The sequence below is a fragment of the Thunnus albacares genome, chromosome 12, assembly GCF_914725855.1.
Source record: "Thunnus albacares chromosome 12, fThuAlb1.1, whole genome shotgun sequence".
NCBI lineage: Eukaryota > Metazoa > Chordata > Actinopteri > Scombriformes > Scombridae > Thunnus > Thunnus albacares.
In genome coordinates, this window is record NC_058117.1 from 23,509,157 (window position 1) to 23,529,244 (window position 20,088).

A 20,088-nucleotide genomic window follows, 5' to 3' on the forward strand; every position below is an offset into this window, starting at 1 on the left:
CATTCATTACACAACAGTATTAACAGTATATCATCTTTTATTATCTATCCAACAACAGAGATCCCTTATGGTTCGTCAAACAATACGCTGTGAACATATGACACCAATCAAGTCACTATTTAAATTCAGTTTGACAGTGATTTAAGTAGTGGAGTTACATTAATGCAAGTGCATTTTATTTAAGACATTGGATTGCAATTGATCCCATTCCAGACACAGCTTTCAACAACAAAAAATGGCTTTCATGTTGAGCCATGTCTCTGTAAAAATGTCTTACAACATATGATTTCTTTTTTCATGATAAAATAAATTACAGGGAAAAAAAAAAAAAAAAAAAAGTCTCTAATATGCCTCATTTCATGACACGTTTAACGGTGTGCTGACAAGACTACAAGAACATCAGAAACATAAGGAATATTGGTGGAATGTGTGTAGTCGACTTGGCTAAAAAGGCATTTAAAAAAGATATAAAAACCCCCTCTGGTCTCTGCTGTGTAATCCAGCGACTGACGGATGGACGCAAGGCTCAAGAAGAGATGTGTAAGGGCACAGAGAGGAGTTTTAAGAAAAAAAATCACAAGTAAACGAACACGAGGGGGGAAATAAAAAGTTTCCTTGAGGAGAGAAATATTGCCACGATCGCTATAATTACACTAATTACACAATGCTGCCGCTGCTGGAAAAAAAAAAAAAAAAAAAAAAAAAAAAATCAGCAGTATTTTCACATATAAAAAGAGCCTATAAAAAGCTGTGTGATACATCTGTATATTCAAAATTACACAGCTACAAAGTGATTAAAACTGTGATTGTTTTAAAATTTTTAACATGTGTGCACGTACCATTCATAACCAGTGTAATAGACCACTGTTAACTAGGAGGTTCGCTGTCCCCAACAGAAGGACGGCGTCATGAGCTCATAAAGATGCAGCTATCGTGTCTACCAAAAAAAAAAAAAAAACGTCATCTGGAATTAATCGCCAACTCTTCAGCGTGCAGGACGCAGGTCCGGCGTGGTAAACTGCATCCCACATTTCATGGATATCTTTACAAGATAACACTTAAAACTCTCTAGCATGATAAATTCCTTACGTGAACCCCGCTTCGCCCGAGTCGACACGTTAAGATTCTCCATCCGAGTGCAAGGCGACACCTAAGAACAACATGTTGGTAAGAACACTTCGTCCGTCCACCCCCCCTAACCTCCCCGACCCCCCCGTCCCCCCGTTTGCACTGGTTGGAAGTTTGTCCAGTTGGCTTCTGAGGATATTAAGAGGTGATTTTTGGGGAAGAAGGGAGTGTGTTGTTTGTGTGTATGTGTGTTTTTTTTTTGTTGTTTTTTTTTTTTAGGAGAAGCAGGAGCAAATCTTAAAATCTTCCTTGCTTGGCGTCTCCGATGGCGCCCCACACGTCGAAGACAAACTCGTCCGGGAAGGCGAAGTCTCCGAGGGTTTCGTCTAACGCCATGGCGAATTCGTCCGGGTTCTTCTTGTCACGGCCGACCTCGACCATCGTAGCAGCTGCAGAGGGAACGGCAGAGTGAGGACATTTCACAAGATCTTTCTCTCGTTTTCATAAATAAGCACACAACCGGACATCTAATCGTTTTAATTACTACTCATGAAAACACTCCAGACTAATTAGTATGTAAGATATTAGATACTTTAAAACCTCCGACACACAGTCACTTAACATTTGAGCAATTAACCTAAAAAGTACATCCTTTCTAGAGGGAATGTATAACTAATAATATACTTAACATTTGATAAAGTACAGAGGCAAATTCTCATATCTCAGGTCAACAAAATATTTTGTTGCCATCAACTATTGCAAAAGTAATAGAGTAAGAATATATTAAAACATTATTGTCCAGGTTAAAACTGGCTCACCAAGTTCAGTGTCTCTGATGCCCATGTAGCTCTCCAGGAGGTCGTCGACCTTCTTCACCGCTTTCTCCTCAAATTCTGTTGGCTAGAAAACACAAAAAGCTTAAATCAAAGGGTTAATCCTCCAGTTAATCAGTTTAAACATATTTTAGTGGTAAAAGCACTGAAGCACGTGTTGACTTAAAGAGAACTTTTAAGGTTATTTGAGGAAAGAAAAGACCTGTCGTGTTCATCGTTAGTGTCAGGTCTCAGGATAAACTTACCTCCTCCTCTACTGTTGCTGGACCCTTGGAGCGAAGCCTCAGAGTCCCCCTTCCTGTGCCGATCTTGTTGTCAGTGGCAGGTTTGGCGCCCTTTGATCTGGGCTCAAGCATTTCTGTTAAACAGACGACAGACTTTATTACTGACAGAGATTTTTCTGTTGTCCAACTTACTCAAATAAAATCCATGCTTTACTTTGAAGCCGCAACGATTAATCGTTTAGTTACCAACTAAAAACTTAATCGCCAACTACTTTGATAATCAATTAATCATTTTGAGTTATTCTTTAAGAAGAACATTTCCAAATTCTCTGGTTCCAGCTTCCCAAATGTGAATAATGTCTGGTTTCTTTAGTTTTCTGTGACAGTAAACTGAATATCTTTGGGTTGTGGTTGTCATCTTGGGCTTTGGGAAACAATTATCTGCATTTTTCACCATTTTCTGACATTTTATGGACCAAACTAATCCATTAATGAAGAAAATAATCGACAGATTAATCAATAACTAAAAAAAAAAAAATCAATTAGTTGCTGCTCTACACTACATATAGTTCCAATAGGTGGACATATACTGATCATATACAACCGACAATACTGTAACACTTTACAAAACTTATCAATCAGGAGTTCAAGGCTATCCATTCTGGTTTGATAAAAAAAAACATCTAACGCTGTTTAAAATGATTTCCCTGTTTCAGGTTGTCTCCTTAAGTACTATTTACTAGTACTATTTACTTAGTCTTAAAGTGACCTGTAAACAATCAAAATCATATGATATCTTATGTAAGAGTCACCCCTTCTGCCTGGTTGCTGTAGTAACTGAATCCTGAAGGTGAGTCTGTTGTGTCGTTACGATGTAGGTCAGTTACGTAACGTGTTAATGTCTCACAGAGACGGTCGGGGTTGTATCCATCGTGTTTTTCTTACTCACCGAAGGCCTTCATCGGTTCAACCAGTTTGAGGGTGAAGGACTTGTCTTTGGGCAGCTCTTTAAGCATGCGGGCGACCTCGTAGTGCCGTGTCCCGACGATGTTAGACCCGTTAATGGACTCTATGTGGTCACCCACGCAGATCACCTTCACCCCGTCCACCACGCTGCCCTCCTTGATGCGCTGCCAAGAGGACGAACGCGAGAAGAAACAGAGAGAGAGAGGAGTCAGTGTAAACAACATGAAGGTACCTTTATTCATACGTAGTTCTGCCTTTCTGGAGAGACACAATCAAAACAAGAAATTAGTTGATTAATCGCCAACTATTTTGATGACTTCCAACTTCTCAAATGTGAATATTTTCTGGTTCTTTTTAAGTCATTTAGACGTTTGAGGACGTCTTGTTGGGCTGCGGGAAACAGAGATCAACATTTTTCACCATTTTTGACGTTTTATGGACCAAACAACTAATCCATTAATTGAGAAAACAATCAACAGATTAATCAATAATGAAAATAAATGTCAGTTGCAGCCCTTTTTCAATTCAACTTTGTCTCTTAAGGGGAAAGATCATCGTTTAACTGGGGTTTCAACATTTTATCTCCGCTGGGTGACCCTCAGTAACTGGAAACACCAAGTTAGACCTGAATATAGAGACTAGATTCAGTTAATGATGACTAACTGTAAAGATGTAAAGGATTATATTTGTCTGGAACAAGTTTTTGTTTTCCTGGTTTATGTTTCATTTAATAGTTTATGCATATTTCTTTCTCTATGAATTGATATACAAACATAATGAACACTTGTACGTATCACAGGGATTTTGGTCTCTTTATGCGTCACAGACGGCTGTTTTACCAGCGTTAATGAGATGATTCTGTTATTTTTTGTTTTGTTTTTTTTCCTCTTTTTGGTTCTTGTTTATATGTTTATATTTGTTTGTTCTTTATCTGTCTATTTGTTCTAATTTCTCTTGGAAAGAAAAGCCAATAAAAGCAATAAAAAGAGGAATCAGTGAAGAATGTGACAACACACACACATAATAAAATCAGGTTAATTCATTCATGAGATGCCAAAAAAGAGACAAAACTGCTGAGTAAGACAGCAGAAAACAAACATGGAGATTCTGGGCAACACTGAAGGAGTTTTTGCTCTTTCATCATATAATCACCTTCCTCCTGTTTATGAGTCCACTGATGTGAAACCACTTGACTGAGCAGAAAACAGAAATAGTTAGAAATGTTAAAGCTTAATAAAAACAGTGTTGTGTTCGAGACTTCAAACGCTTTAAAAAAAGGAAACAGACGTTTGTAATGCAAATCTATATCTGCTCTGCCAGCTAAGCAGCATCTACTGAACGCTGCACCGATTCATGACCTTTTGAATATAAATGATATTTTTCTCGTTCTGTTCTCCACAGGAGGACAAAAGTACTCGAGGGCGAACGGGAACCTGTTTCATTACATTTTTCAAAGTTTCCTGCTTAAGCTACTGGAAAACCTGCTTCCTGACCTACATTTTGCTCACTATATAAACCTACCTGATCAACAACTTACTTCATGTGAGGAACTGTTCATGCAAATAATAGTTTACAAGTTGTTAAAGTAGTTTAAACACAAAGTCATAGTAGTTTAATATCCCAGATTTAATTTGCTTGAATCAGCTGAGTCGTGCTGTCAAAGACGCAGCATCACAACACTGAGCCGAGGCTGCAGCGTACCGTTAACACTGTCAGGTTATCAGCATGCAGTGCAGCTTCAGCATCACATGATGGCACATGTGAGCAATCTGTTCTGGTGGACTGAGATGACTGAGACCCAATAAGCTCATTAGACTGGTCTACAACAACAGAGGCAACATACCAAGACGAATAATGACTCCCGATGTGAGAGCAAGTTTAGGAAATTACTTTCAATACGGCAGTCAGGCGTACGAAGCAATGAATAGCATCTTCAATTAAATATAATCAGAATATTCTTCAGAGGAAACACTTGTCTGATCAATATTTAACTTCGGTTATTACACTTTACCTTTTATTCATTTATTTACTGGATTATTTGTACAATATAATTGGTGCAATTGGGAGTAAAGCTGAAAGGATCAGATGATAACAAGATTAGAAAAACAACAGAAGTTCAATTCAAATTTTGATAATAATTTAGTTAATCTTGGGGAATTTCCATATAATCAATAACTTATTGATTCTTGTGTAGTAAATAAAAGACTTTGCTTCGTTTTTCTGTGGTTCATATTTTTGTAAATTGAATATTTTTGGGTTTTTGGACTGTTGGTCAGACAAAAGAAGCAATTTAAAGACTCCAGACTGGACTCTGCTGGAGCTGCGACCGTTAGTCGATTCATCGATTGACAGAAAATTAACCCACAACTATTTTGATAATTAATTTATCGTTTAGATCCTTTTTAAAGCAAAAATGCAAAAAAATGTGATGGTTTAGGTTCTAAAATTTAAAAATGTGCAGCTTTTCCTTGTCTTACATCACAGGAAATATTGTGAGGTTTTGGACGGTTGTTCGGACAAAATTTGGCGTCACCGTGGACATTTTTTCACTGTCATGATGTTTTATAGACCAAATCTGTTAAACTGAAAAATAACTGGAAGATTAATTACCAATTAAAATAACAGTTAGTTGCAGCTCTAGCCTCTGGTAACCTGTGATGATCCTCATATACACACATAAAAACATGTCATGACCTGATTTTTCCCACATAACTACATAACTGACATGACTTTGGGGATTTAGTTAAAGCTGACACAGCTTACTATTTACATTGAACCTAATCCTATTATACAACTTAATCTCTGACATTAAAATAGATAGATAACTAACATAACCAATGTAAAACGTACTCATCCCAGTACAGCCGGTTTACCAAATGAACAAAATACAATAAACATGTTTTTCTTCTCTACATTTGAATCCTGCGTCTACAAAGCTTAATTTTCTATCCATGTCTGTGCTTATTACGTTACGCAACTCGACACCACAGTAAAAGAGGATTCCTTCTTCATTGTCTTCGGAGGTGAAATAAAGGTTGACGCTGATGTGTTTGAAGCGAGACGTCCCTTCTTTCTCCTCACCTTGATGAAAGCGTAGCCTACTCCGTTGTCGGTGATGGTGAGGCCCAGAGCTTCCTCAGATTTATACACTTCCACCTCCTTCTTGATCCCTTTAATGTGGGCGAAGATAAAGTCCTCGAGGCCGATCTGCCCCCCCAGCAGCTTATCCATGTCTATCTTGTGGGTGTTTAGGGTGCAAAACAGGATCTGTGCAAAAGACAATACAGTAGACACATACAGTATATTACAAACGTGTGCAAAAAAAATGTGGGTAAAGACGACTTTGACTATATGAAAACTGTGTCATATGCACTGAAAATCAAATTAAAGACTATTAATTGTTGGCCTTTTAGGGAAAAAGAATAAAAGAAGAGGCCCTGCTGTGAAGGAAACACCCAGATGAGTCTGCATCTTTTGTACGCAACCAAAAAAAGAATCCCTGTTTTTAGTCACAGCCTGAAAACTGAGCCGGATTCAAAAATAAAAGCGCATGAATGTAGACGGCAGAGTGTTGCGTGTCAGTATGCTAAATAAGAATCATCGGGGAGCTCTTGTCTTTATTGCGGCAGCTAAGCAATGCCCTCTTCCACCCCACGGTGTCATCAGTGTGTGTACATGTGTGTGTGTGTATGTGCATCTAATGGAGCTGCGTTTGAAGCTGTGAGGCAGGACCAGCTTGTGATGAAGCAAACGAGGAAAATGACCTTTCCTCCTGTGCCAGAAATGTTGAAATCTGGCTTCACACCTTGTGGCCGCCACATCTTGGCAGAACAGAGAGAGAGAGGAATGTGATTACCAGGAACTCAATACACAAGTTGCCTGAATTAACAGCACTTTAAACAGAGACAGGACAGCGAAACCCAGGAGGAGGAGGAGGAGGAGGAGGAGGAGCCCAGCGAGTGAATCATTTATTCCACTCTGCCTCACCTATACAGAGCACGCTGAGCCTATTAATACGTTCTACTTCATTAATTATGGTATGTTCACACAGATATGTCCGTATTCAAGTTATGCATCAAACTTCTATTGTGGGATCAGCTTCCTAGTAGAGTTTGGAGAAATACCAGACCAGGATTTACTGGCTGACTTCCTGTTTGCACAGCAGAAAGGGATTGATTCGTATTGGTTCATCAGGACGATGACCTTTGAGCACCAATCAGGCTCTGGCAGAGAGGCCTGCCTTGTTTAGGACTTTTTTTTTTTTTTTCTGTGTACCAACAGGCCCTGTTCTCACACACACAGACACACATTAGCCAACATGACCACAAGCGTTGCCCTGGGTTACCAGACTATAAAAGAATGGGATTATAATGGAAGGAGGCCACTAGAGGAGAAGGCAAAGGGAGAAAGTGAAGAGGAGGAGATATCTGTGGCAAGGGAGGGGTGCACTGTAGCTGAATTGATAGCTCTTTTCCTTTCTTTTCTACAACAGACCCTCCCTTGCCCCCCCCCCTCCAGGCTAGGGCTTTACCCAAGAGCGAGTGGGTGGAACAGCAGCGGACGCCTACACCCGGTTAACTAAAGCTGCCGAATGCTGCATTAAGCCGCTTCTCCGCGACGCGGGCTGCTCTCAGCACTCCTCTCCTCTCACCGGGCTGACGGCACACTCACACACCGGCCGGGTGTAGCTCGGACGCAGAGAGCAGCGTCGCTCGCTGAAGCGCCCGTTTATCCTCTGAAACTCTGAGTCACAAGAACAGATACTGCACCTCCCACCGGCTGCATCACGCTGACCTGACCCTTGATAACCACATGGAGAAGGTCAGACACTCAGAGAGTCACTGCAATCTGTTTAACATCAACCATGATGAAGATATTTAAGGGTCAATGTTTTCAAAAGAGGAATAAAAACATAAAAGAGGAAAATAAACAGACTAAAATCAGATTTAAACTGACGCACTGCCTCGCCTGAAAAAACAGAGCACCTCCGCTGACGTCAGACGGAGTTATATTTTCATAAAACATGACACAGCAAATATTTGATGAGCGAGTCAAGTGTTTACACTTCATCTAGAAACTTCACTGGTGATGAGACGTGTTCAGATTTGTCAGCTCAGCAGGTGATTGATTGATCGATGACATTATATACATTTATCTACAGGATTTCTGCCGTGTTCACCAAATACCACTTAAGACTTTTAAAGATATTTTTAATACCACACAGACTGTAACTTAATACTGTTTTCATCGTCAATAAATAACTTTACACCTTCCTGCCCCGACTGGTTTGCTGAAATTCTTGACGTAGAGGAATTTATTAATTAAATCACATTGTTGTCAGCACTTCCCAGCTGTAAATAACAATAATTCCAAGAAAAAATAATCAACCCAGATAAGTGGCAGAAAATTGATTAATGGATTATAATTTAAGTTCATTTACATTCACACTCCCCCATAATGAGCTGGCACAATCCTCTGTCACACCCGTCTCACTTGTAGTTTATAGATATATGAAAGGCAAGAAAAAAATATTCATAAAACCTTCATCAATGATATTTAAGCACTTTGAGGGACCTGAATTCATTTCTTTTTAAGACGTTTCAAGTATTGCAGAGATCCTGCTGTTTGTTTTCTAGTTTTTAAACACAGCATTCATTACTTATAACATTAAGTTTGAGGATTTTTCTTTGTTTTATATGACTGCAGACAGAACCTTTTGGTTTCGGACGGTTGGTCGGACAAAACAAAGGACATTTGAAGAGATCATCTCATGCTCTGGGGAATTGTGAGGAGCAGTTTTCACTACTTTCAGACATTTCATAGACTGATTCATCTATTAAATGAAAACAATAGTTAGTTGTGGCACTACTCTCCACCCAAACGAGCGGCTGAGTATTCATTTTAACTAACACCTAACAACGCACGCTGCAGCTTTAATACTTAACCGAGAACTGAGTTGAAAATTATTTTTATTGCATATTATTCTTTTCCGTCCTCTTTCCAAATGTGTCTACAGTTCACCAGCTATAAAAACAACATGACTCCACTAAATGAGAGCGATTTGTCAAGCGGACAGTTTACAATAAACATAATAATATGAATTTAATCTCTTCTCTGCAAATCTCCACCTATGTGTTTTCTCTACAGTTACCCTGTTAAATGAGAGATCACGTCTCCTGCCTTTTGTTTGAAGAGAGGTAAAGCTAGATAAATACAGCCTTTAATTGGATCTCCCTCTGAAATATGCCCTGCATTGAAACGCTGTTGACTAAAAGCTTGGGAAACCAGTTTCTTTGGCAACTGCGCCGCTGTCCATTTACAGCCTCTCCGACGGGTCTTTTAACAGCAGAAACGAGGGTCAGAGAGATTAAAGGGAAAATACTTTGCGTACAGTTGGGAATTACTGATATGATGGGTTTTTTTTCCCCCTCTCCATGTATCAACTTCAGATACTGTTGTTTCAGTGTTGGATGTTTTTAGTAGTTAATAGGGGAACGCTGATGTAAGCTGTGTGCATTGTGGTGTGACTGTTTTGAAAAGGAAATCACATTCATCAGCAGTTAAGCCAGTGTAATCATTTACCTAACTGCCGACGTAAGATTCTTCAGAATGACGGCTGACGGGTGTAATGAGCCTGACGAACTGAAACAGGATTAATCTGTTTCATAAAGCCGAAACTGAGCTGATCTGAGTCGAGCTCGGTTTACTGACTGTAAAAGACAAAACTGTGATGTTCAGCAGCACAGAATATGAAAAAAATAAGATATTCTGGCAAAAACCGTCAGAAGAACTGCAATTAACGAAGCAAAAGAGAACGTTTGGCAGCACTGTTGGCTCGGTTTGTTGCAGTCTTCTGCTTGTTTCAAGTCCTGTGTGACACATTTGAATTTTCTTTGTATAACTGGTGCTGAAAATATAATATGTACACGATGCAACATGACATTAAACTTGATTATTTTATGATCGCAGACAGGTGATTTGTTTTAAAGTAGTAGTATTTGTTAGAAAGCTAAGTCCTCGATCAGTTGGACTGTGTTACTTGGTTTGTACATGTGATAAAACAGCCTCCATATGGTGGAAATACCTTCAGATTGGCACCTTTTTGTGTTTTTAAAAAGGGGATATATCATAGTTTGTGATTTTCTGTTATTTTTATACTGTTATGATGTTCGATGTCTGTGTTAAACATGGTCTAAGGTTCAAAACTTGAGGTGAATGTAGGTTAAATGCTCCCTGCAAGTCAAAGCCAGGCCTTCAGCCTGCTCTGAATGCTTCATTTGCAAAGTTAATTCTACTTCCCCGTCAAACTGACGTCAGATTGTTTGTCCATGCCCATAAAAGAGGTCCTGTATCCTTCACCGGGTTGTTAACATTGTCCACTCACATATTTTGAATCAGACTCCAGCTCTAACATGTACCGATGTATTTGAGAAGTTTCCATTTTGAGTAAAGAACAAGAAAAAGAAGTGAAGTCTTTCTACTATTGTTCGTTTATGTAGCATCCCGAGCCGCCGGGGCAGCTTCCAGTAACCTGACGCACCAGATGGTTTGTTACAGAGAATCATCTGAGAAGTCGTCCTTGAAAAACTGTTTAGAAAAGGGCAGGCACTTTCAAAAAATACTTGGCAGATGATTAGATGAACCATCTATCACTGTCAAACCTTGCGAGGCAGCTGGATTCACGAGATCACACAAGAATCCTCATAAGACGCTGATTGGTCCGAACCGGTCGGTGGTTGGTTGGGACACAAGCGCATAACTTGAAGCCTAACAAGATGGATTCTTGTGTGATATTGTGAATCCAGCTGCCTTGCAAGGTAAAGCTTCAAGGAGCTAACCAATCAGAACAGAGTGAGTTTTTTTAAACTGTAAAATATGTAAAGATATTCCAGTAACGCCCCCAGATTATAAACCCGGAAATGTGCATGATACAACTCCTTTAATACAAAGATTTCAGGGAGTTGGTTTTTGTTGCTTTATTTTATTTGCAGTGCATTTAAAAAAAACATATACATATATTGATTGGAATACTGTACATACTGTATACCTGGTTTAGTGAGGTAACCCTGGCTTAACTGGTAATCTTGATTTATCACCACTCTAGATGCACCAAGAAAAAAAAAAAAACTCCATGAGAGTTAAACTACAGAAACCTGAATGTGTGTGTTAATAAAATAATGCAAAATATTTAATTTTCCCACTACTTCAGAGACTAAAAGCAGCTTCCAGCCCTGAGAGAAACTACAGTATCTAAAACTATTAAGGGAACGAGAGAGCTGGAGGTCAAACTCTTCTCTCATACATCATCAAACCCAAACAGGTGATAACAAATATTAGTTTTATCTTTTTTAACTGCGGTGGTTTTATTCTTCTCCGTCACATCAATCCTCAGAGAGGCTAATGGAAACCTGAACTTGCCTCTTAAAAACCTGCTGCTGCTGCTGTTGTTGTGCGGGCTGCGGTGCCGTGACAACACTTTCCTCTGCTTCACTGCTGGTAAACAACCACTTAAATCCCAGTAAAAACCAGATCCAGTCCAGTCGGTGGTGAGCGCACACACACACACACACACACACACACACACACACACACACACACACACACACACACACACACACACGGGGTCTGTTTCTGCTGCTTCACACACACACACACACACACACTCCTCGTTAGCGTCACATTTGTTTCTCGCGGGCGTATGGTGTGCACAGACACACACACAGACAGACACACAGACACAGACACAGACACACACACACACACACAGGCACACAGGGAGAGTTTGTGCTCATTTGCTTGTTGCGTGTTTAATGAAGCGCAATTACCAGTAACCACATGTTCACTGGCATCATGTTGCAGCATAATTTAAGAACATGTTATTATACACTAATACAATATAACTGGGACCTATTTAACGAGAAATAATGGTTTCAGCTGGTGGAAAGCATCATTAAGATTAAAAAAACACTTGACTACCTGATCAGTGCAAAGTAAAAACAGTAAAAACTATTTTTATTAAGAAGAAATGCTTTTTTAAGCAAATGTTTAAAAAAGCAATAAAATAAACCCACTAATAATATACTTGAAGGATCAACCAGTGGGTTGCATTTAGTCCATTTACTGTACATCACACATACTTCACATCACAGCTTTTGGAAACCATGTTGTTGTGTTTTAGATTTGCATTTTGTCCTACAACAAAGGCAGCTGTTGGTTTCTATTCATTTCAGAAAGGTATGAAAATCAACTGGTATTCTTCTACAGTACACAATATCATCTATCACACTAAACAACAACTTTTCATTCATTTCCATTCAACTTTATAATGTTCAGTATACTAAACATTATTGTTACAAGGTAATGCAGATCAGTACAGTCAAACCAATCTGCATTTAAAACGAATTAACCATGACGTGATAATTTATGGAGCTTTGACAAAAATGAACTCAGACTACATGTTTCAAAGCGATTTCGCAACACAAAGAAAGTTTATCGCTTAATTTATCAAGCAACATGCCAGTTATTATCAGGTTCCAGCATCTCAAATGTGAGGTTGTTTTTCCATTTTCTCTTTTTTGTGTCTTTATAAATCGACTCTTTGGATTTTGGACTGTTGGTTGGACAAAACAAGAAGTTTAAAGACGTCACTTTGGACTTAAGAAAACTATTATGAGCATTTCTCACTATTTTTTTTGACATTTTATAGACTAAACAATAAACAAAATGATAAAATAGTTGTCAGATTAGTCAATAATAAATAACTGTCAGTCGCTTATTGAAAGCAACAATAAATCAGCATCAAAAGGAAAAATATATGTATAAAAAAAATGTATTTGAAAACTGTCAGCAAAATTATACTTGATTTGTAGTTAAGGAGCTAAAACTTAGCAAAAATATTCTCGGTATGTTCTAAAATACTCATAATAGCATCAAATCAAACAGCTTTGTAGACTTTGAGCTACTAAATGTTTTTTATTAATCTTTTGTCTGAAAACAAGGACTGTTTGTGTCACCACACTGAAACGCTTTTTACACCTTATTACAAAAAAATGATCCTATGGCTGCTCATTAGCAATTTCTCACGTCCTGATTGATGTGAGAGGTTTAATAATCTCTACACACACGCAAAACAACACTTATTATGAATCCCAATAAAGGCAAACTGTATGTCACATATACACTGACGCAGCCTAAATGCTACAGTTTATTGATTTCCAGGATGTGAGCGCAGGAGTTTTTATAAAAACAGCAGACTCAAACTCCATCAAATGAGATTGTTTCCACCTAATCCCCCTTCTCCCTGCCTCCCACACACACACTCACAGATTAAGAAATGTCTGGCTGCAAACATGGAAGTACAACTTCCTAGCACCTTGCAAACCAAAAAAAAAAAAAAAAAAACAAGTCGTGTGGTTCTGTCACACGACCGCAGCCCAGATATTCAAACTGTAGGCAAATAGCTCCGTGTTTCTGGTGATCAGGGAGCACGCTCACTGCAACAGGTGGATGAGAAGCAAAGTCACAGAGCCACACCTCAAACTCTACAGCTCTAGAGTTAATAACCAGACTTTGACCCGAGCAGAACGAGCACACAGAAAGATCTGATGCTTTAACGTTGATATCTTGCTGGCTGAGATCAGATAGAGATTAAACTATACGCTCTGTAAAGCCTTCAGTCCCTTTACGTTTGGTGTATTTGCTGTTATTACCTTTCAGATACCACTTAGTTCACTCTGACAAATTCCTTTCCATCACTTCTGCTTCCTAAATAAACTGACAGAGCTTTTACTGTAACATAAGAGCTACTGTCTAATTAGGGCACAACAATTTGGAGCTCACAGTGAATCCAAACACGCTTTAATGAAATCTGATGTCTGTTAGGAAAGAAATGTGTAACCTATTAGTGGCAATGAGTACAAGGAAGGAAGACAACGCTATTGTTCATTACATAATTTATACCAAGCTGAGCCAAGCGCTCATGTAACCTCTCAATGTCCCAGAGTTTTATAACCGCAGTTGTGGTTTCTAGGTGGCTCCCTGTTTATTTATTTTGTCCTCCAGGTTCGTTTACAATGATGCAAAAGTGAAAACAGAGTGATAAAAATAGTTCCACGTCTACAAGTTATGATTTATGTTCACAGAGCAGCAGCCTGATTAATAAGCTGCAGTTATAACACTTGAGGAAAATCTGAATTTCACTGAATTTACTACAGTTTAGTTAAAATGTCAAAGAATTAAATTTATACAAAATAGTGTAAATCCAACAAACTAGAGGTTGTATCTGTGTAAAGTCTAGGAGGAAATATTGAACACTAACAATGATTTAAAATCAAAACTGATACTACAAATAAACCCGAAACATCAGCCTAAACCCACTCAGTAATTTAACACTGACTATAAGTGTAAAGAGACGTCTAAATGGTGACCGACCTCTTACTTAAACACTACAAAGAGCTCAAAAGCAGAAGTTTAGTGGTCTTGAACTGTGCATAACCTTATATTTCATTTACAGCTGTGTGTGTTATGTATTAATATGCAAAAACAAAATGCATTTACTGCTTAGTCTGCGACTGGGTTATTATACTTAAAGACAGATGGCGCATTCAAATGTCTAATGCTCAGTGGGAAATTTGTCTCTTCACATGTTGAGTGCACTGACTGCTTTTGACAGTTTAGTTGTGTATAATATCTCTAGCATTGCATCTTTCATTTGCTCTTCATCAAACACAGACAGACCTGGGTCTTTATCAGTAGCAAAATATGTCCAAAGCACAGAGTAAGTAAAAACATTAGAGCTGCAACAATTAGTCGATTAATCGATTGACAGAAAATGAATCTGCAACTATTTTGATAACCGAATAATCATCTTATCTTAATCTTATTTATTCAAACTGGTGTGCAAATTTAATATGGAAAAGTTCTTGTTTATCTGTTGAGTGTTAAGACAACATTAAATATTGATGCAACGTGAAGTTTAACATGTTTTGTGAAAGAGAGGACTTGTAGAAAAACATGTTTAAGGTATTAAAAAGAGAAGAATTTTGTTATTTTGGTGCAGAAATTAAGGTGTCATAACTGCACCAGTATCAGGGTCCAAATGACTATAGTGAATGTTCCAACCACTCAATAGATAAGCATTGTTTTTTTTGGCTGGTGAGTGTAACAAATCTACCAGCCACTTGCATAATTTACAAGCATTTGGCTGGTAGCTGGTGCTAATTTTTGCACACTGACCAGTACTGAAAACTTTTAAACATTTTCCAGTACAGCACAGGTGTCCGTTAGAAGCTACTTTTCTCACTTCATCACTGGAAAGCTGTTGGGAAACACATGTTTTCTGCTATCTTTTTGCTCTGTGATACAGGTCACGTCCAGTCAGCGTGGGCAGCGGACTGAGGTTTTGGTGATGTTTATGGAGGGAGGAGGCCCTGGCAGAGCGGCTCCCCCGGGTTCCTCTGGGACGCCCCTGGCTGTGGCCGAGACGAGTTATCTGGTTAGATTTGAGGCTGTGCCCACTGAGCCGGACGTGAGAGACTTCCTGTGGCAAAAGCTGTGGAGTTCAACAGCTAACATTATCACATCACACTCCCTCTTTCTCTTTCACATTTATGAATAGGTGAGTGTCTGGCTGGCCTCTGTGACACACATGTTTTCTGCATCTACTGTACAGGAAAATACAGCAGCTATGATAGAGCTACTAATGGGACAACTTGATATGTTGACATTTGTGCTTCATTTCCTCCACTACCTGCTTGACGAGCCTTGATGCGTCAGCAGGGAATTATTTTGTTCCTCCTACTGTGAAAATGACCAAAAACACCAACATGATATTTTACTGATCCCTGCACTGCAGATCCTCTCTTGTCTCCTTCACAATGAGGCCAGAGTTCAAAACCAGCTGCAGAACAGCGCTCCTGAAGATGAAGAGAATATCAGCGTCTTGCACAAGGACACTTCAGCAGGGCAAGATCCAGCAAACATGAGGGTATAAACTAAAATTACCAACTAGTTGCCAACTAATACATTAATTGCCAAGTATTTTGATAATTGATTAATAGTTTTGAGGCATTTTTAAAGGGAAAAAAAACCCCAAATTCTCTGGTTCCAGCTTCTTAAATGTGAATATTTTCTGGTTTCTTTAATCCTCTATGATAATAAACTGAATATCTTTGGATTCTGGACTGTTGGTCGGGACAAAACTTGTGCTTTCGGAAACAGTGATCACATTTTTCACCATATTCAGACATTTTATAGAATAGACTGTTCCATAATGAAAAATAATCCTTAGTTGCAGCCCCAGTATGAACCCGGTCCTGCAGTGCAACCTGCTGAAAATCAGCTAAAATCCCTAAATCTCAAAAGTACTGCAGCACTGTGCTCGTCTTTAGAAAAAGAACACGCTGTGAGGCAGTTGCTCTACTAAAACAAGTTCAGGCAGAGACAGAAAAGTCCTTATGAGCGTTATTGACAGACGTGATGGAACAAATACCATCATGTAGAAAAATGGATGGTGTCCCATTCGCAGATAAAAAACTGCTTTGTTGTTTGAGCCTCATTAAAGATCATTTTTACCATCAAGTCAGAAAGACTGTGGCCAGATTGAGAGAAGCAGCCCTCCTCTTATCACATGTACATCTACATGTTAAGTCCTGTATTGAGCTCTTTGCTATGTACCAACGAGACAAATTCCTTTCTAGGGCCGTACCTGACTCAGAATTGGCTGTTCAATATGAAGATTCAACTATTCGTTCCTTTTTTCCCCACATATAGACTATCTGACAATCCTAAAATCCACTGACATGACTTTCAGTGATGATTTTGACCACATTAACATAGTGAAATGCAACAGAGTCATGGGATGGGAGTTATGGGACATCTCTTCTTCAACAGGACAGGTCTACTTCTTTATATAAAAATATATTTATGTGTATTTTTGTGAGTTTCTATCTGTTTAATCCTGTTATTGTAACGCACACTGACTGGAAAAAAGAAAAACAACTACTTGACTGGGGGGGTCTCCGACAGATGACTCAACTCATCCACTTTCATCCCTGTTCCTTTCCGCTTATTGCACTTGCTGAGGGAAGTGACAGTATCTCTTGAGCTTCAAGACAGGAAGGAAGTTCACGTCTCCTGCAGCTCCTGCAGCACGCCGGGCTGATAACAGGCTGCCCCGCCGGCCTATCTAGTCGCATTCTGGTTAACAAAAGCCAAACATGCCACTCACACTTTCCTTTGAAAAGAAGAGCTTACGCAGTCTGAGCTTAGAGGAGGACACAGAGCCTGTTTTTGTTTTCAGGACCTCCGTGTAGACGTGCAGCTTTAGCTCTTGCTTCTTAAGAGAATCTGATGCTGAATGAGAACGAAAAACTGGATCTTAAAAATAGACACAGCGTTAATTTGTCAGGTGTCCAGTGACTGCATACGAAGCTAAGACTCATTTCTCTCTCAGTTTTGCGGGGGTTGAAGGTGTGCAGGCAGGGCGTGCCTTTACAAACACCTGCTAGCTGTGACATAAGACAATCAAAGTTGACTTTTAATGGCCACCACGAGGATAACCTCCCAGCAAACACCACTTATATAACTGTTAAACCTTTACTGCAAGTAACCATCTTATAAATAAGATTATAACATCATCGCATGGATCAATATTTATGCATAACACCTTGTTTGTGTTACTTGTTTGTGTCTTTGCATGTCAAGGTGTCATGTTGGGTTGAATCTGAGTCTTTTGTTTTGATTTTTGTGAATGTTTTGACACGTGTGTGCATGTTGTTTATGACAGAAGTCAAATCTCCATTTTTAAATTAATTTTCTATCTATTTCTGTGGAGTGTTGCTGGGATACTTACACTTAGTTGTGGAGGAAATATACAGATTCTTTACTTGAGTAAAGTTACCAATAAATTAGTGTAAAAATACTTAATTACAGGTAGAAGTCCTGTGTTATCAGTAAAATGTACTTAAGGTATCAAAAGTCAAAGTTTGGCACCTGTTGCGGATATATTACGACATAGATTGTGAAGACTGTAGCTGGTCGAGGTGGAGCTGGTTTTAATTGCTTTATATACAGTTTGGTAAGTTTGGTCCAGTAGTTCCCAACATATGGGTCAGCCCCCTCCAAAGGGTCACATGATAAATCTCAGGGGTCAGGATATGATTAAAAGGGTAAGAGAGAGTTCAGCTACACAATGTTGTATTCAACATATCTGGGTGTTTTATATTCAGAGCTTTTTTGTAAAATGAATAATCATTTTATCTCTTTTGGGCCTTGAATAACTAAATAAATGTATGTAATGTATGTAATGTTTATATCTGAATGAAATCATGTGAGGGAGCTGGAGGGGAAATGTCTCTTTGGTGAAATTACTAACAACTTAGACATCTGAAATGTGACAAGGGGCCCCAATTAAACGCTGCTTGTGTAAGGATCACAAGCTAACAATTTATTGTATTGTAATCTGAAAGTAACTGTAGTAATTACATACCCAATGTGCAATACTGTTGCTTACACCTGTCACTTTTATACATAGCCTAAATCCTCATTTTCATATAAGTATATAGCGTCATATTTTATGTATATCTCATCCCATCTTTTTTAAAAAATTTTTATCTTATGTATTTCATGACTAGTGCTCTTATTGCTGAGCTGAGCTGTGTTCTTGTCTCAACACATTTCATTGTACTGTTGACCCTGTTAACTTACATATGACTAATAAAAGTGGCAGAGCACAGCTGTAAAACTAATTTAGTGGAGTAAAAAGCACCATATGTCCCTCTGACATGTAGAGAAGTGTAACTATAAATAAGTAAAAATTAAAATACCTCAAATTTGCACATAAATACAGTGCTTTAGTAATACTTTATCACTTTTTACAGTTTATTTTCTGTAAAAGTCTAAAAACAAAAGGTATCTGTTAGAATACTTCACGTACTCCGAGTAAAATAGAGCTTTAACACCTGAACGCAACACTAAATCCTTTCCATCACTTTTTTCCCCTCTTTTAACAACAACAACAACAGGTGAGATCTTACCTCAGGTGCACTTATATTAAAAGCCTCAGCTATTTTCGCATACAACTCCTTCACGTTGCCAAATCCCTCGATCCTGCCGGTGGGGCTTCCGTGCGCCAGCTGAGTGTGGAAGACCAGCTTGGGCCGCAGGTTGGCAGGTGGAGGCGGGAGCCCGGCGCCGTTCACAGCGGATTTACCCAAGCTCCCGGCACCTGCCTGTCCGCCGCTGACCTCCTCGTTGTCCACCAACTGCTCTTTCGTCGACTTGTTTTTCTTCCTCCATGGTCCCAACGGCATTTTATTTCGTGTTTGTTTCTTTTACGACGTGGGGGGAAATTAAAAAGTCCGAGCCGCTGCTATAACATTGAAGTAGCTAACCTGTTGAGTTCCAGCCCAACGGTCGTTGTTGTCCTTATTTACTTCCTTCTTTCCTCCCGAGTTTTCCTCGATGTCCTCCTTCCTTTCCTCACCTGTCCACAGCCGAGGTTTTGACTTTGTTCTTCGACAGTGAGTCGGCCCTCGCTTTGCAAATAAATGGTGTAAATATTCAACAGGTAGGTGGGTGAGTTCGGGATAACTCTGACTCAACCTGCTGGCTGGCTGGCCGTCTGCTAACAATAGCTGCTCTGTTTGTCCCTCAGCGTGCTGCGGGACGCAGGCGCAGTGGGACGAACCCGAGCTCACCACGGTGCACCTGTGCGCCACCTTTAAAGGATGGGTTCACAATTTTTTTTTTTTTCAAGTGTGCCCTAAAACAACTTGTCAGGTGCTCATATGAACATTGAAAGAGGTTTTCCTCACTGTAATCATTCCTCCTGTTCATACTGGCTGTTAAAAGATCCTCTTCAAATGTGCTTTCAATGTAAGTGATGGAAGCCACACAGTCATTTATGTGCAAAAATGCATTTAAAAGTTGATGTGAAGCTTATATGAGGCTTCAGCAGTCTGAGTTAGTCATATCAAGTGGATATCTGCTACATTTAC

General features: G+C 39.2%; 1 protein-coding gene across 1 annotated transcript; it reads right to left on the reverse strand.

The window, feature by feature from the left end:
• Positions 1-19: 19 nt before the first annotated feature.
• Positions 20-19,767, reverse strand: gipc2 (GIPC PDZ domain containing family, member 2). The gene is made up of 6 exons (XM_044368027.1): positions 19,126-19,767; positions 6,173-6,358; positions 3,075-3,255; positions 2,147-2,259; positions 1,887-1,968; positions 20-1,517 (listed from the first exon to the last, which is right to left on the reverse strand). Exons 1-6 carry the CDS (start codon positions 19,399-19,401, stop codon positions 1,366-1,368), a joined length of 990 nt encoding a protein of 329 aa, XP_044223962.1. The 5' UTR covers positions 19,402-19,767; the 3' UTR covers positions 20-1,365.
• Between the last annotated feature and the right edge of the window lie 321 nt (positions 19,768-20,088).

What these genes read in the sequence shown, in the direction of transcription:
- gipc2 (XM_044368027.1), bottom strand. Translation starts at nt 19,401, where the DNA reads ATGCCGTTGGGACCATGGAGGAAGAAAAACAAGTCGACGAAAGAGCAG. An exon ending in TGAACCGATGAAGGCCTTCG is followed by an intron (nt 2,260 to 3,074) that starts GTGAGTAAGAAA and finishes TCTGTTTAACAG; the next exon opens with AAATGCTTGAGCCCAGATCA. An exon ending in CAGCAACAGTAGAGGAGGAG is followed by an intron (nt 1,969 to 2,146) that starts GTAAGTTTATCC and finishes TGTGTTTTCTAG; the next exon opens with CCAACAGAATTTGAGGAGAA.